This window comes from Dermacentor silvarum, chromosome 1 (genome assembly GCF_013339745.2).
Source record: "Dermacentor silvarum isolate Dsil-2018 chromosome 1, BIME_Dsil_1.4, whole genome shotgun sequence".
Classification (NCBI taxonomy): domain Eukaryota; kingdom Metazoa; phylum Arthropoda; class Arachnida; order Ixodida; family Ixodidae; genus Dermacentor; species Dermacentor silvarum.
In genome coordinates, this window is record NC_051154.1 from 138923083 (window position 1) to 138941460 (window position 18378).

The window sequence follows — 18378 nt, forward strand, 5'->3', positions numbered from 1 at the left end:
GCTCGAAGGCCTACTTAAGTCCTTTAATGTGCGGGCCCGAGTCTGGCGCGGGCCCGTGGCTTCAAGCCCGAGTCCGGCCCAGGCCCGCGGCCTCAAGCCCGAGCCCGGCCCGGGCCCGTGTCTTTAAGCCCGGGCCCGGCCCGAGCCCGCCAAAAAAACGCTTCGGACGGCCCGGCCCGGCCCGCGGGCCGGGCCCGGGCTTTTGGGCCGGCCCGGGCCCGTGCAGAGCTCTAGCTTGAATACTTCTTCTAAGCATGCAGTGAATCGCATTGGAGTGATTGTCGCTTTGCCTGACCGCTTTCTTGATAGGTAACTTTCTACTTTTCTTGGGAAGAACCAAGGTAGCTGTGGAATCCTTGTAGATGTTTGCTAAGATATTCACGTATGCCTCCTGTACTCCTTGATTATGCAATGCCTCTATGACTGCTGGTATCTCTACTGAATCAAATGCCTTTTCATAATCTATGAAAGCCATATAGAGAGGTTGATTGTACTCCGCAGATTTCTCGATTACCTGATTGATGACATGGATATGATCCATCGTAGAATATCCCTTCCTGAAGCCAGCATGTTCTCTTGGTCGGCTGAAATCAAGTGTTGCCCTGACTCTATTGGAAATTATCTTGGTGATTATTTTATGCAGTACTAAAAGCAAGCTAATGAGTCTTTAATTCTTTAACGCCTCTACGAACTAATATTAAAGAATCTGGGGATTCTTAGATTTCCACGTATCCTTTATGGCAGCCGAAACAGTAGGCTAGCAGACAAGGGGCAGAAAGCAGGCACTGCGGCGCGTGGGTTTGGAAAACTTGAGACGGCGCCCAAGAAAACAAATGCGATAGAGAACTTTTTATGGCAATAGCAATTATATGAACACTCCAACCGCATTTCTGCCGTGGTTGTAGACGTCGCTGTGTGATTCCGTATTTAGTCCAAGCACGGTAACATTGTCGCCGTGCGCTGTACGCTGTATGTGTGAGTGAAAGCTTGCAAGGGTCAGCCGACGATTGCTGCTCAATCTCGCGTGTGCAAGGGGGAAAGGCGGGCAGGAAGCCCGCTTCCATCGCGCTTGAGGCGCTGGGGGTTTTTTACTGTGGTGGCTGCTGTATTTTGAAAGTGATTTGTGACGTGGAAAGAGTGCGCGCCCGCGCGGGCCTCATCTTCTAAGCGATCTGCGGTCTGGACAAAGTCAAACTAGTGCTGGTAGCTTCATATGTGCTGTGCTTTTGACGTTTAGTTCGCGTTAAAGCAAGAGACACCACTAAGGTCAATTCGCTCGCTATTGCTGCCGTGCCGCCTCACTCCAGCGTTTGACGAGTTTCCACGCTCATCCAGCAAGATGTGTTCATGTTTACCTGTGCACGCGTAACACCGTGCTTGTTAATTTAGTTAGTAAATGAATGTTTACAAGTTTATACGGCCGATAAAACTACTATCTTTAGTTCATATACAGTATAAACCACTTATAACGTAACCGCTTATAGTGCAGGACCGGATATAATACGGTCTTTTCAGACTCCCGTTAAATTTCCCATAGCACTTTATGTATACGCGTATCGCTTATAGTGCAGTTGCGGGACACGAAATACCGGTTACAATGCGGCTGCCTGGAAATTCGGCAGTCAACCTAGACAGCAAACGCTCCCCTCAAGCCACAAATACTGTATTTACTCGAATCTAACGCGCACTTTTTTCCGATAGAACAGGTCCACAAATTGCGTGCGCATTAGAATCGAGTACGACCCTAAATCTGCGTTACCATATAGCTGGCGGCATTTTAAAATGGCCACCTCGCACGCGCGTCGAGCCTAGCTACTCTGGAGCCTAGCTACTGTAGCTTCCTCCATGTGCTGCAGTACACGTGCTTAGGCAATAATCTATCGTCTGTCTTTACGTTCTCTGTGTCTGCTTTATCAGCATGAAGTACCGAGTTCATCATGATGCCGCATTTAAAAGGAAAGTGATCATGTGTGCGGATACAGACGGAAATCGGGCGGCATCACGGGCGTTCGGAGAATCCGAAACTTGCGTTCGGGACTGGCGCAAAGAGAAGGAGAGGATTTTCGCCAGCAAAGCAATGCGTAACGGTTTCAGTGCACCGAAGCAGGACGTAATCTGCGACGATCCACTTCGGTGATACGATTGCCTTGGCGCTATCTTGAAAGCAATCTGCGACGCGGAAAGTTCGCCACGCGCCGTGTTTTCGCCGCTTATAGGTCGTGTTGAAGCGAGAGGCATGATAGCACGAAGGTCAATTTTCTTGCCGCGCTTCGCCACTCGAGCGTTTTGACAGTTCGTTTCCGCGGTCAACGAGTGAGATGTGTTCATGTTTGCTTGTGCGCGCGTGACACCGTGCTTGTTAATTTATTTAGTAAGCGAATACGGAACCTAGAGCACGGTGACAGCGACGGCAGAAATGCGCCTGGAGTGTCCAGCGACTCTGGCGACTTAGGTTATAAGCGGTCTACACTGTAGTTGTCTACTAATTTGCTATCGCAATTGATGCTTCGCCTCTCGAGCGAGACTGCGACATATATGTTTTTTTCTACTGTGGAGGTGATGACGCATCAGGGTTTGCGAGCGTATGCTCTCCCCAGGCAAGTGTTGCAAGCATTGGAGGCGTGTCTGTTCCTTCTTTCGCCCATCTTTCTGCGCATGTCTCTTCCTTTTGCGCTTCTTTCTGTGGCCGTACTAGCGGCGTGCCGCGGAGAAATGTAACGTCCGTATCGCAGGGATGCCACACAGTTGCACTTTGCACTTTCCGGACAGTGTCGTTTACACGTGCTTGCGCTTTAGAATAGTTCAGCTGTCCCCCTCGGACGCGACAGTGTGGTGTTCATGGCAAGAAACATATAGCTTCGGAGGCCACATAGAGCTCCCATTTCGTCGATAGTTTTCTCAGCTTCGGCGTCTGTACCGCGTGCGCGACTCTTATGCGCGGTGCTTTGGTGGTGCATGGCGGCGCAGCCTACAGAAAAAGCAACGCTGGCTGAGGGCCAGCAGCTATACGTTTTCGTGGATAGCTCATATGGTGACAACTTATGAACTGATGGGTTTATGGGCGGAATGGTTAATTTTGGGGCTTTCACTATAACGACCTTTCAGAATAACGAACAATTTACCACGGTCCCCTGAAGTTCGTTATATCGTGGTTTCACTGTACTCTTTTGTGAGTTGATTATGATACACTATCAAAAAAGAGTTCATATCTCAGTGAATGTGACTGAAGATGAGTGCTGTTACTTCAGAAATATGCAATTTAGGTGAAAAAAAATTCGTAAAAGAAATTTGAACCTAATGCGTAACCTTTTTCAAAATTTGATGGTGGTTGAGACAGCCTGTGCTGGCAGGGCTGATAGTCTCGCACCCATCCTCTTACGTGGCACTACTAAACTGCGCCCGTATTCACGAAACAGCACTTACGCTAGAAGTGTTTATACCAGCAGGTGCCAGCCAGTCATGATGTCATATTTATTATTAGCAAAAACTGCTGCCCAATGGTAAACAAAACTTGGGAACGAAAAGCTTTGTGAATTTGGCCCCTGATTTTTTTGCAATTTTAGAATTCCTATAAAACATTGCACAACTACAGTGACAGAGTGAGACATGCCTCTCATCATGAATGGACATGATGTTGTTATAGGTTAGAGTGTATTAGTGCGCTCTATTTTTGGTAGCAGCATGACTGCCACTGCTGCTTCATTCATACCTGACAGGTACCGTGCTCATCGTTCGACTAACTGCTGTGTGCCTATTCTTGAACATTAGAGATATTAGAAAACATGACAAAAATGCACTGAATTTTTCGGCGCCAGTTCAGTCACAAACTTCAAGATTTATTGCATATATTTATTTGTTATTTATTTACAAATACTGCCGTCTCAGTGTGAGACAGTGCAGGGGTGGGTACATAAGTAGCCTAAATAGGTAAAATCGAACATTATACAGCATGCAATCAGTAGAGCATGTTACATATGTCCATGGTCAGTACAAACAATATTGCATGTAAAGAAAGGTTCAAAGGTACAAAAAATAAACGAGTACACCAGCAGGTCTTAGAACTAATGAGAGATGTGATAGTTTTTTTTTGCGAATTGTGCGGGAGGGAGCTGTCGAAGTGAGCCGTCAGGACCATTCCAGAGTTCGACTGTTGACGGGAAAAATGAAAATTTAAAAGTGTTCAAGCGTGATTGGAATGGAACAAGGTTAAGGGGGTGAGTGCTTCAAGTTGCACACACAGGGCACTTCACAAATGAAACCGGTGCCGCAATAACCGACGAGCCGTGTATGATCTTATGCAAAGTGATAAGACGTTGACACGTGCGTCTTTGTGCAAGTGTGTCAAGCGATAGGCCATGGGCATGTAAAGAAGGTGAAAAATGGTGGTCATATCTGTTATAAATATATCTTATCGCTTTGTTTTGCAGAGATTCCAATTTGTTAGCGTCACAAGTAGAATAGGGAGACCAGACAACGGACGTATACTCCAACACTGGCCTGATCAGTCTCTTGTATGCAGTTAGTTTGCAATCCTTAGTAGCATCCTTTAATGTACGTTTTAAATATGCTAATTTGCGAAGTGCCTTCGAGTGGATGCCGTCTATGTGTTGCTGCCATTTCATGTTATGAGCAAAAGTTACCCCGAGATACTTGAATTCGTCTACATGTGCAATTTTAGTCTTGCTGAAACCATAATTAAAGTGCAAAGGTATTTTAATATTCGTGAACTGTCTTCGTTAGGTTAAGTGCTAGTTGCCAAGTATTGCTCCAAGCACAGATAAAAACATCATTTAGTAGTGACTGGTCATTTGCATTCGAGACTTCGGAATACAATACACAATCGTCTGCGTATAATCGTAGTTTAACTGGCGAGTTTTCAGTGACCTTCACGGCGTCATTGATATAGATTTTAAACAAAAGCGGGCCTAACACAGATCCTTGGGGCACACCAGATTTAACTTCGATAGTATTGGACTTAATTTTATTAAAGGACACGTACTAGCTTCTGTGGTGGAAGTAATCAGCAATCCAAGTAAGTAGTTGGTCATTTTTAATAACGTCACGAAGCTTGAGAAGCAGTTTTCTATGACAGCAAGAGTCAAAAGCTTTAGCATAGTCTATAAGTACATCCAGCTGGCCTCGGCTATTTAGCACCTGTAACACGCAGGCATGAGGGAACAAGGAATGCGTTTATTACGAAGTACTCTGGTATTTATACCTTGCGCTCTTGAGCTGAGGCATGCGCAGTAGTCGTCTTGTGCACGTGTGCGGGTAACGATGCTTCTGCCACATCTTCTCTTCAATGAGAAAAAAAACAAACTTGGAACACGTGATTAAGTTCAGCGTTCTGGCAAGGGAAACAGTTGTGGTTCTCTGCGCTGGCACGTGCTCCTACGAAGCCCGTCTTCAGGTGTCACCTCCTGAGTTGAAGTATTACCTAGCCCGTTTGGGAAGGTGGATCCTATATTTCTGCCTTTGTAGTTCTTAGATGCTCTCTCATGCGACGCAGATGTCCGCTGCTGGTGTCGAGTATGTAGGATCGTGGCGTGCCTGCTGTGCCTAAAACTACTGCTGGAGCCCAGGTTCTCTGTAAGGTGTCATAGATTGACACTGCTGACCCGCTGTGAAGATCTAGAAGATGTCTAGCAGATTTGTAGTACTTTTGTTGCCTGCTCCTAATGTCTTCTAGACGGCTTTGAACGGTTTCGGTAGGAATAGTCTTTGGCTTGAGATGACAGTCCAGTACTGCTGAAAGCCTGGTTCTGGTGCGGCGACTCATCAATATTTCCGATGGGGACTGCAGAAGGTCGTCTCTCGGCGAATTTCTCCATTCCAGCATGGCGCTGCAAAATTCAAAGGTGCCAAATGAACATTTCTTGAGCAACTTTTTTGCCTCTTGAACGGCACGCTCTGCCATGCCATTTCCCCGTGGATAGTGGGGGCTGTACGTGACATGGTTGATGTGAAAATGGGAGGTGAACGACCTGAAATTTCCACTGCTGAATGGGGGCCCGTTATCACTGCAGATGTTGGCAGGGATCCCGTGTGTTGCAAAAACTTCCATGCATGCTTGAATAACTGCTTGTGCTGTTGTATGGCGAAGCTGTCTGATCTCGAAAAAGAACAAGTAAAAATCGACTATAATCAACTACTCGCTGCCCCCGTAGTGGAACAAGTCCATACCATCAGACTGCCAAGGTAAGCTGGGCAGCGGATGACTTAGCATTGGAAGCTTAGCGTTTCTGTTTTTGTATTTTTGGCATACGTGGCAAGAATTTGCAAGTGCCGCAATGTCCAAATTTATGCTAGGCCAGAACATCACCTGTCGGGCTCTTGCCTTCATTTTTTCTTGTCCGCCATGGGCTGCATGTAGTAAGCGGAGTGAATTATTGACGATGCCATGCTTGTCAAGATTTCGCGACGGATCCTGCTGGGGCGTTTCCAACGTGGAGGGCTACGTTGTCAATACGAACGACGGTGCTAAACCGCGTTCACCACTTCTGACACCATGTAACACGCAGGCATGAGGAAACAAGGAATGCGTTTAATACAAAGTACTCTAGTATTTATACCTTGCGCTCTTGGGCTGAGGCATGCGCAGTAGTCATCTTGTGCACATGTGTGGATGACGATGCCTTCTGCCACAGCACCGTAGCAATATCATGCGAAAACTCAATAAGTTGTGTTATTGTCGAGAAACCGGGCCAAAAACCATGTTGACACGATGAGATAACGTTGTTCTTTGTTAACTAATTAACAATGTGTTTGTGGATAATGTGTTCAAGTAACTTATAAGTAGTACGTAACAAGGAAATTGGCCTGTAGTTAGAAATGATTTGCTTTTTACCAGATTTAAAGACTGGGACCACATTAGCTGTTTTCCAATTGCTTGGATCGGTAGATGTCAGAAGTGATTTTCTCAAACTAATTGTAAGGTAACGTGCGTTCCACTCAAAATATCGCTTAAGAAAAGTGTTTGGAATATCGTCTGGACCACAGCTTTTAGTTGTGTTGATGTTGAGTAAAAGATTAAGAACACCTTCGACAGTTATGGTAATATCGGGAAGCGCTGGGAGGGCAAGAGGATTGAAAGGTGGATTAAGACCATCGTCATTGACAAAAACAGATTCAAAGAAATTATTGAAAGCCTCCGAGATGCTGGAAGGCTCAGTAGAGGGGATACCATCGATAATAAATGACGAGGCACTAGAATCATTAGGATTGATGGTTTTCCAAAACCTCGAAGGATTTTCTTTGAGAACAGTCGCTAGGGTCACGTTGTAGTAATAGTGTTTCGCCTCGTACATTTTAGCTTTTAGTGTCATCTTCAAAGTACTACTTAGTAGACTGACAAAAGTATGGTCTTTGTGACGATGCTTACGAACTCGTTTAATTCTACGCAATAGGTGAACGATTTCGCTATTGTACCATGGATGACGCCGATTGCGCTTTATACATTTCTTAGCAACATGACTAGAGATGCAGCTGCGCACAATACCATAAGACATGCTCACTAAAGAATCAACGTCGCACTGGGCACTGCAAAACAAAAAATTATCGTACGCAGAAGCAAGCGCATTTACAATGGATGCACCGTCTGCTTTGACGAAGTTTGGTACATGTTTAAGCACTGGCTTTCTGGCTTCGCACGTAACATTCACACTCACGATCACTGCCTTGTGATCAGACAAGCCTTCAACAGTGTAGCAGTGGTGTCCATTCTGTACAAACTCGTGGTTTACAAAAACAAGGTCTAAGATAGCATTCTTGCGTGTTAGACAATCAACAAGTTGGGTCAGATCAAATGACAAGGACATGTCGATAACCGACTCACAAAGCTGTTTATCGTGACCAGTTGGCTTGAGCGATTGCCAGTCGATATGTGGGAGATTGAAGTTGCCTGTAACTACCAATTTCCCATTGTGTAGCCTATGCTGTGCAGTATAGGTTCTGACAAGGCAAAAAATATCACCAGCGGCATCAGGGGGGCGATTAACTGCACCCATTGCAACAACCAGGGATCCAACCTTTACCTTACACCAAAGTTACTCGGTACCAGGAAGGTCAGGCAGTAGGAAGAAATCAATGCCTTTCTTAATAAAAATCGCTGGCGAGCTTTTTACAGCACTTGTTATTTGCAAACAAACCGACTGAACTTGTGGTCTTCTTAATTCTGCTACATATAACGTGGTCAGTGGTAAATGCAGCCTCCCATTCGATGAGACACCTTTACATTTCTTTAGAAGGGCCTAGGATGGGGCTTAGTGACACTAAAGAGTTGCAAGCCACTTGCTTCGCGATACACGCATTCTCTTGTCCCTTCTGTCACCTCTATCTCTGTCACATTAAACTTCTGCCACGCCAACTATAGGTGCTGGAAAGTGTGAATACTATGGCTGATATTGTTCCTGGCACTGTGTCAAGCTTGCTATCTTCGCACAGTGCCAGGAATGCTTCCGGCCGTCTACTTCGACGTGTCCTGCACCAAGTCATGTGAAATCTTTCGAAGGTTATAGTATCACCGAAAGTTATTGCTCGAGAATATCGCGCCTGAATAAAACTTACCTTTGCTCAGCAAGGTACAGTGCAAGGCACCATAGTTGATCACTGTTACGGGACGCATTTGTTGCCGAAATCTGCTGCACGTTTCGTATTGTGATGCACTGTTTTGTCTTGCCAGCTCATCAAAGCTTCACTTACACCGATTCCTACTGTGCTTGGGATCTGCAACCTTTTTTACTTTGAAGGGGGGATTCTGCTTTGTCTATTGCTCACTTTTCTGCCTGTCTTGCTTTTTGCTGTGGGCGATCGGCCATAATCGCAGTTGTACGGTGGAGCATGGGAATTGTGCTGTTGGAAGGCATTTCGTTGTTGACAAAGTGCACATGCACTGCTGGTGAAAGCAGCATGACAAGCATCTCGCTACAAATTGAACGCATCGTGCCTTTTGGGGGCTGAAGACTGGAAATATGTCACTGCTTACAGAAGGCTGCCACTGTTTACAACTAGTGGATATGTATATTTACTGCAAGGCTAAGTTATCCAACACATTTTTTTTAGTCATTGCCGTCTTACTTTCTGATTTTTGTTCTTTCAAAAAAGTTCCAATAAAATTTACCTTGCATATTAACGAACGCCCAAACTTTGCTTCGGCTTGTCAAAAAAAGAAGTGTCTTCATTATGCGAGTAAATACGGTATTTGTTCCCACTTCCCATAAACAACCTGTTGAATTTAGTGCTCATCCTGTTATCGTCTGGTCTGCCGCCATGGTATTGCGCTGGAATTCTCCGGAATATTATTAGACCTGTAGTTTCCAAAAATGAGTGATGCCTACAGTGCACTATGCTGTTGTGGTTGTCTGACATTAGATGTTTCTTGTCTTGTAATATCACATCGTGCTTTTGTCGTATGCATTACCTGAAGCTGCCGTCTTGTGAAAGGTTCTTGCTTATGAAATAATTTTAATCTTTAGCTAGGTTAAAAGCAGTGTCAGTAGATAGTTTACTGTGTCCACTTTCGAAAAACTGTATTTGCAGTTGCTGTCAGTTTGGAGTGCATTTTTCTATCTAATTAGGGCAGTGGGACGTTACTACAAGCTCTTTGCCCAGGTTTTGACTATTTGGGTGTTAGGAATTAGCTGCAAAATTGGACAGCATGCTTGGAAGGTCTTGTGTTATGCACCTCCTTATTTCCCTAGTTGATGTCAACATGGAAGGTGTGTTGAAGAACTTCAATATATATATTTTGTGTTCAGTCCTATCAAACAGAATGTACACATACTGTGAATTTCACTGCTTTCTCTCACCTTTATTTTTTTAATCCCTTATGCTGCTTCCTATGTTCAGGGCAGCCAACTACACATTTGCTCTCTGATTTTGAAGAGAAAGCATTTGAAAGGAAAAGTTACTTTAAATGTTATTAATCTCTAAAATGTATGCTGTTCAAGATGCCACTTCTCAGAACAGCTATGTTGGAGAGTATATTTGGTATACTTCAGGGGAAGCATCTCAGTAAAGTGCTGGTACTGCAGATTACGGCCAAATGGAAATAGTTGATGTTAGAACTTGGTGTGCTGTGTGTCAAAGCGCATCCATAAATGAGTTACTTGAAGTACCGTGTATTCACCATACTCCTTATCATAGTTGAACTTATGGAAGAAGTGGGCTGGAAGCACTTTACAATAACATTTAAATGTTCTCATCTTTAGGCATTATTAATGAATTCTAGGAGAAAGCTTGTTGCCAAGTCGCTTAATATCATTAGGATTGGCATTTCCCACAATTGGTGCCTTTTTCAGTATCACTGCTGCAGCCTAAATCTGTTACAATTTTTTTTTAAATTCTTTATGGACAATCCAATTCTGAGTGACATAAATATGTGCTCAAGCAGGCAAAGCTGAGCAGCAGCAACAGCTGGAGCAAGAGTATCCCCCCACGTCGTAGGGGGATACTCTTTACGACATTGATAGACTTTTTATTTTAAGATGAATATGATTTGTTCTTACAAATTAGGGCATCAAGGATTGCAGGTTGATGTAAAATGTGCTCTTCATTCACAGCGCGCAGCTCTGGCAAATGGAAATGGTCCACAGTGAAGCAGTCAGGCTGCCGGCCGAGTCCTCGGAGTGGCATGTCAGTAGCTGGCCAACCACAAGGCAACCGGGCTTACTTTTTTGGAGGCGTCCAAGACCAGGAGGAAGAAGAGTCCTTGGTGGGCCACTTCTTCAATGATCTGCTTTGCCTTGACATGGACAGGGGGTTGTGGCGGCCAGTCATCTTGAACGTTGCCACTGACAAGGACGTTGCACAGTTGGGTGATGGCAATGCCCAGGAGGAGGGGCCACATGAAGATTTGCACAAGCTCAACATAGAAGAGCCTGTAAGTAAAACACTGTGAAGGCTGATGAGCTGCTTGCTCTGCTTGGTGTCAGGCGGGTAGCTTTAAATAAACCATTTTATCTAAAGGTGTGGGAGTACATAGTACATGAATATAAATCAAATAGTAACTTTTTGTATACAGTCTAACCTCACTGTACAATGGCACGAAAATACTTTCATTATATCTAATATTCATAATAAGCATGAACACTAACAATGTTGAAAAAAATTTGTGATCAGGTCTGTGTGAAAAAAAAAAAATGCAACTGTAATGCCTCCAATGAGCCAGCAAAGGGTCTTCTGTGAATGTTGCTGATCTATTGGTGACTTGCCTTGCCAGTATGTGGCATGGGAACAATAATGAACTGCATACATGTGCTTTGCACCGTCGCTAATATGCAACCATGTGATTGGTGTGTGCTGAGTGCAAGTGCTGACCAATCTTTTAGACCCAGAGGAGCAGACCAACTGACAGCCACTGTCATGGCTGTCAGTTGAGCCATTGCATAAGAACATGCGCTCGATCGCCTATGAGGTTTTTATGGCACAAGCATATTGATAGCGAGCTTTCCACGATGTCTTATTACCAGCCACTTCGCCTGCGATTCGCAAATTTTTGTCTCAGCCATAGTGCCTATGTTGCTAGACCTAACCAGTGCTGCTTCAGCAGGAGTTGGGAACTTTGTTCATGACCACCATATTTGCAGTATCATGCACAAATAATGTTAGAAAAAAATGTCTGGCAAACCACACATCTGAAATTTCAGTTGCTGTTATAAAATGGTTTTAGGGGTAGGTGGTGGTGCCGCTAGGAAGTTTGAATAATGTTGCAGGTCCGAAAAACAGACAGGTGGTTGAAAAATCGGTCTGTGGCTGTAGTTGGCATTATTGCCACCAGACTACATATATACGGTGCTTCAATATATACGGGGCTATGTTGGACCCTGCATTTTCGTTTTTCTTATAGCATGAATACACTAATTGAAAGAAAGTTTATTATATAGTCTTGGTCTGATAATTTGTTATATCAAGGGTATACTATAGTTTGTGCAGTGAATTGGTTAGCTATTTTAAATTTGCAAAAGACACGTGGTTGTGTAGTTGACTTTTGCTTTGGTCATTGACGTCTATGGAGCTCAGTGGTGCTTCTTGACCATCTTGAGTGATCTGGCACCTTTGCTGCAGCATTTTAGCGGTGATTATGGCAAGCCTTTACTTTCTGCTATCCTGTTCTCGGAGGTATACATCTCCTCCAGGATTGAGTTTAGGAATTAGCTTGGTTCCTTCATTGTACTGTCATTGTGTTTGTTGCTTGCCGTGAAGTCTCTGCTGCACTTCCAGGTTTGTATGTGTCAACAGAGACAGTGAAGGGCACATCCAGATTTTTGTCTTTGTATGTTTACTAGTACAGTAAAGCCTCATTAACTCGAAGCTGTAAAAACTGAATGTAATTTAGAGGTAAGCAGAGTTTCTAGATAAGTGAAATCATGAAAATAGAAGCCCGCTGGCCGCGCATAGACCGCATGGAGCCTTTCCAAAATACCGCCAGTATTATTCTTGGTCACTTTCGCATGCATCGGCACCACACACGTCGGCGTCTACGACTGACAGCATTACTGGCACCGTGCCAAGACAATGTGCTTGGCAAAGAGCCAAGACGATAGATTAACAAAACTGACATTTGGGGCGAGTTGGTTTAGATTCATCTTGGGTAAACAGTGCAAAACAGACACGAACAACACCACTGCCTGTCCCATCACTTCCTTAACTCTTGTCAGTGTCTGTGTTGCATTGTTTTACCCAAGAACAAGACGATTGATCCTAATGCAATATTTGAAGCCAGTCATCCGAGCATTATTGGTTCCAGACATCCAAAAAGCTGTTGCTGCTCCTTTCTGCATCGTAATAAATTGCGGACAATTTCACTTCGAAAACTGAAAGTGAACTGCACAAGCGCGCAATTGTCATGCCTTTAGCAAACGTCCATGAGTCATGCAACATTTATGCCTCACCAATTATGAAGCAAGCATCCTTATCAAGCTACGATGTCGCTTTAAGCTCGCATGCTGCCTATTTTTTGGCACGGCATGTGGGCTGATCGTGCCTGCTCAAAAGTGCCCATCAACTTGCTCAATGTCATGATTAATACACTGGACCACATTTATGCGTCACTGACAGTGTTCTTAAATGAGAAGAGAGGGAGAAAAAAAAAAAAAAAAACTTCGACTCGACTCCCAGCTTACCGGTGCTGCGTGAGGCCACAACAAGTGGCAAGCGAGCAGCTGAGCAAGTTTGCGTGAGTGGTGATAGACGGACAGAATGAAGAAAGATAAGCGAGTGAGCGCGACACAGCACAGCGTCTGGCTCGGCTACTGAGCTGCTGTGGGGTGAAAAGCAAGTGCAAGCGATGTTGCCGACATTGCCCCATCGCCTGTTCCATGGTATTTTCGCCGTCGAAATTTCGAAATATCCAGAGTCCGGTGAAAAATTCTTTTGAGATAATTGGTGAAAAACACATGGGTTGACATCACAGCTGAAAAAAAATTCACTTGAACCAATATTTCGAGATAATCAGAGTTTTAGTGAACAAGGGTTTACTGTAACATACATTTCTATTGGACCAAACTTTCGTTATTTCAATCCTGAAATTAGCCTTTGTCTGATAATTTGAACTTGGCTTGATCACGCACGCGACTGACCCCAATGGGGACCACATTTGGTGACTCCTTTAGCGGCCATGTTTGTCTTGGCAGCACTTGGAGTACAGTGAATGCCTCAAACACACGTCATCTCTATCAAAAAACTCCTATTTTCAACCTACCCTAGGAAGATTTTCTAGCAAAAAGTGCAGCTTACAAAGAATTAATACAGTATTTACCGAATTGTAATGCGTGTCTTTTTTTTTTTGCCTGTAAATTGCTTGGGTGATGCAGTCCGATACAAAACCAAAACCACGTTTATGGCGTTCGACTGTCAAAGCCAGCCTAGCCAACGTCATCGTCGCTGCCATCACAAGATGGCGACCACGGGTGGTGACAAAAGTTATTTTGGATAGTTCTACTGCTCACCGTAGACGACAAAGTAGACATTCTCACGAAGTCGTCAAAGTAGACAGCTTCACGAATACAGGATTGAAGTCGGAAACAATGCAGGCTGCTTTTCTGTCCAATCATGATGGCAGCTGAGCAGGACGCTTGGAAACTCGATGGGAAGGTCGTCTGTACACAAGAAAACGTAGACATGTTTTTCTATGCCCTTAATGCAAGTCACATCGTGTTTTTTATAGGTATGGTAGGCGCAAATACTTAAAACACAGAAATAATATGTGCTTTTCTAAACATTTCCTTGTCACCCCTAGGTGGCGTCACGTTGCAGAAGCGTCTTTCGTACGGGTTCAAACACGTTCCATTACTTAACTTCGAAGCTGTCTCGGCTGTCTCCTGAGCTGTCTGTGTAGACTGTCTCCGATACTGGCCAGAATTGGAACACACCCATAGGTGATGACGACGCATCGCTTTCAGTCTGATTACGAAAACACGTTCAGATGATATTTTACATGTTCAGCTAGCAGCAACAAGTCACATTCCTTGTTCTTTGCATTCCGGAGAATTGTATGCGTCAGAGGACGAACGAGCGAAGTGGTTAGTAGAGGCGTGGGTCACAATCCCATTTGTGATTGTTGCGGAGTTGCTTGATAAATGCAGACTATCAAATGTGCTATGGATCATACGAAGGACATGTTGTGGCTCTTAATAGATGGCGAGTAAGTCCGAGAGTAATGACGATGGACATTAGGGTAAATAAATTTTTATTCTGTGAAGTTTAAGTTGGCTGGTTTGTTCTTCTTTTTTATTGTCAAAATCGGAGGAATTCTAAGTTTTTCTTGCTAAAGTATCAGGTGTGCATTTGATTTTTACTGTGTTAGGAGCTCCAATGTCATTTCTACATTAGCTTTTTATATTGAATCAAAACAAGTGTGCGCATTCAATTCAGGGGCATTTTAAAATTGGGGCAAATACTACCGATGGGAATCTGCATTGTCTTTTGGTGTTCTTTCTGCCTCTTGTTTCATTCGATCCACCGAATAATTTGAGCAATTTTGTCGGTTACATCAAGTTTGAATCAATGTCATTGTCTAAAGCTCTGGCGTTTTCCAAAGTTTTGTAATCTACGAATGCGCTCCAGTACATTTTTATGAGTAAAATTAAATTATAGTGTTTTACATGGGGGGCCCAACCATGATATCATTCCACTCCTGCGCCAACTGCGCCAAAGTGGCCAATTGGGATTTACTGCACCATCCTGATACAATCGACGAAAATTGCGCCTAACTGCGCCAAACAGTTTCGGATTTGACGACGTCTATCGCCAATTGCACCACCGGGGAATTAAAACGTTCAACGTGACGATAGGGCGAGCCTTAGTTGCAACCTTAGCTGCAAACAGGAGACGAGAAAGCTCTAGCGCGTACGTCCCAATTAAGGTCACTGGAACCTGGAAAGTACCGCAGCCCTTTTCTCTAATTAGTCGCCGCGCCGCCGATTGGTCAGTTGCCGTCAGGTGATCACTTTCCACTATAGATGGCGGATCTAAGCCGCGCCGGAGGAGATAAGCAGACAGACATCGCTCGCACACGCCGCGCGTACGAGTCATCAACGAGGTCAGATTTTGCATAATTTAGTGTATATGTAACTTTCGTAGACTTAAAACAAAACGAAAGGAAATGCCCGGGTGCTGCACGTTCGGGTGCAGCAACCGCCGGGAGTCCGGGAAAGCGCTTTTCACGATACCAGTTAAGCGGAAAGAGTGACAGCAAGCGCCGTGCTATTTCTGGCTGCACCGGATAAAGAGCGACAAGTTCCCTCCCACTTGGTGAACTTGTTGATATCGCAAAGCTGAGAAGCTCCGTGTGGTATTTCATCGAACTCCCTAAATGCCATAATGTGATGGAAAAGCTTCTTCGCGCATTTGCTTTGAAAACTGCGGTTTGCCTTGAGTAAACAAAGCGAGGAGATGCTCAGAAATATGCAGAACCGAGCAAAATGTGGCTCTAAGAGCGACGGAATACGGGCGGCTGTGTCACAAATAACAAATTGTAGTGAGAAGATCGATCGACCTGTCATTGTTGTGTTGTTTAAAACAACACGAACATGACCTGGTTAATTCTGTTTTAACATCCCTTTTCTTGTAGTGCAGTCAGGGACTGTTTATTTTCGTAGAAATAGATCTGTATGAAACATTTCGTGCGCGGTTAAATCAGTAGCCACGTTAGAAAGCGATAACCACGCATATAAATGATTTTGTGGCAGCGCTTGATACCTAGTCATCCGAAAAAAAAAATCTTGTGTGACACACGAGCATCGGGATCGCTTTGCATTTAGAACGGGTGGCGCACAGTTGAATGCTTCACTTTCCGAGTGCAGTAGCCGACCGATTTTCCGGACTTCGCGGGGACTGAAAAATCGAGCAGTCCGAAAAACCGAACAGTCCGAAAAACTCGCCCCCCAAGAGAAAAAAATTGAGGCTTAGAGCGGCTTAAGAAAAATGTCGCACTTTCGCCCAAAAGGCGGAGCATCGATTGCGATAGCCAATTAATAGACAGCGATACGAAGTAAGGATGTTAGTTTTATCGGCCGTATAAAGTTGTAAATATGCGCTTACTAACTAAATAAGCACGGTGTCACGCGCGCACAGGTTACATGAACACATCTCGCTCGATGACCGCGGGCATATTGACCTTTGCGCTGTCTATTCTCTCGCTTCAACGCGAACGTCGAAAAAGAAAAAAAATCGGCGCATACGAAGCTAGTGGCACTCGGCGCACGCCCTTTGTACCCATCGCAGATCGCAGGCGCACACTTCGGCCACATAGCAGATCGCTTTCAAGATACGGTTACGGTGCCTGCGCGGCAGCTCCGTCGGCAGCCGCAAGAGCTGGGTTGCAATCTTGTACGCGTTCCAATATGGAACGGAGGCGGTCCGTTCCATCGAGCCGCACACGATTGGTCAATTTCATCGTCACGGTTCAAATTGACCAATCGTGTGCGGCTCACGGTTCAAATTGACCAATCGTATGCGGCTCGATGGAACGGACCGCCTCCATTTCATTTTGGAACGCGTACAAGATCGCACCCCAGAATGCAACTCCCCACCGCAGTGTTGCCAACTGTCGGGTAATTACCCTACAATCCGGAGCCCTCCACTACAGCATGCCTCATAATCAGAACTGGTTTTGGCACGTAAAACCCCAGAAAGAACTTCTTGCTCGTCAACAATCAGCAAAAATGAACAGTTGAGTGATTTTAAAAACTAGCCGATCGACACAACTCCGACAGTGCTATTCTCGACACAGATCCGAAAACTAAATCTTTCTTTGAATAAAATAGCAGCTGTTTTAAATCACATCTCACCAGCATAGGGCAGAGCCGAAGGATCAGACTTCACATATCTCTGTGCTATAGCATTGGTGTTTTTTCTTCAGAAAGAGAAAGACGAGCGCTGAACTCGCAACTGCATTTTATTGTGTTGTTCTTCACTTTATCCCTGCTCTGCTTGCGCTGTCTTTTACATCATCAAACCAAACCACCTCATTCATCTTTAAATTATTTTCCTATATACAGTTTAGGAGCCATTATAATCGAAGCTGTCAGCGACGGCATGGCACGGAGCGCCGATCTTGTTGTATTGCTTTGCTTACTTTGATTTGCTACATTTTGTTTCTGTTATGCCCTTTTCCTATATTCAACACAACAACCTACACCGGACTAGCAAGCCACACCACAATATTTTGCTCAATAAAGACTTTAATCTCTCTCTCTCGCTCCCATCCACTTCTGGGAGACGATGTGTGCTAAGGCGCGTACGCTCGCTTTTGATATGCGCTTTTTTTTTTTTTTTCAAATTATTTCAATTACAGTCGCTACCAACTTTATCGCCACCGCACATCTATCACGTCGAATTGTGAAGTATAGTCTGGAACTTATTATTATTGCACTATGCTATTTTAAGGGTAGGGTGAAATGTAGGGTCATAAAAATATTGTGTAGGGTAAAGTAGGGTAATTTTGACTATGACATAGGGTATTTCCCAAAAAATGGTTGGCAACACTGCCCCACCGTCTCCGCCGCCTTCTCCCCGTGCCCCGCGAGCGAACGAAGTCCGTGCGCGCCTCCGGCCGCCTTCCTCTCTCGCGTGCGTGAGAATAAATTGCGGTTGCTGGCTGACCCTCGCAAGCTTTCACCCGCACACAGCGTACGGACCGAACAAAAAAAAAGAAAAGCAAGTGGAGCTTTTTAGAACGTTTTGTCGGCCAAGGAAGAGCGGGCATGGGCTCAGAGACGAGGGGATAGCTTGCGTCTACCGATCTTGAAGGCTATACAGGGGGGCCCTGGAAGCCAAGCCAGCGGTAAATCCAACATGGCGGCCTCCAAGATCGGGTAGCGTGGCTCAGAGCGAGCGATTTAGTCCGGAAAATCGAACATTGGCTCCTAGATTCGTCCG

The 18378-nt window shown here is 44.8% G+C and overlaps 1 protein-coding gene across 2 annotated transcripts in view; it reads left to right on the forward strand.

Moving 5' to 3' along the window:
- Nucleotides 1–18378, forward strand: part of LOC119436124 (kelch domain-containing protein 4-like) — a 50872-nt gene that overhangs the window by 22360 nt on the left and 10134 nt on the right. For both annotated transcript variants that reach the window (XM_037702882.2, XM_037702884.2), the window contains exon 7: nt 10560–10879. In XM_037702882.2, the coding sequence (XP_037558810.1) occupies nt 10560–10879 (320 nt within the window). The remainder of the gene's footprint in view (nt 1–10559; nt 10880–18378) is intronic.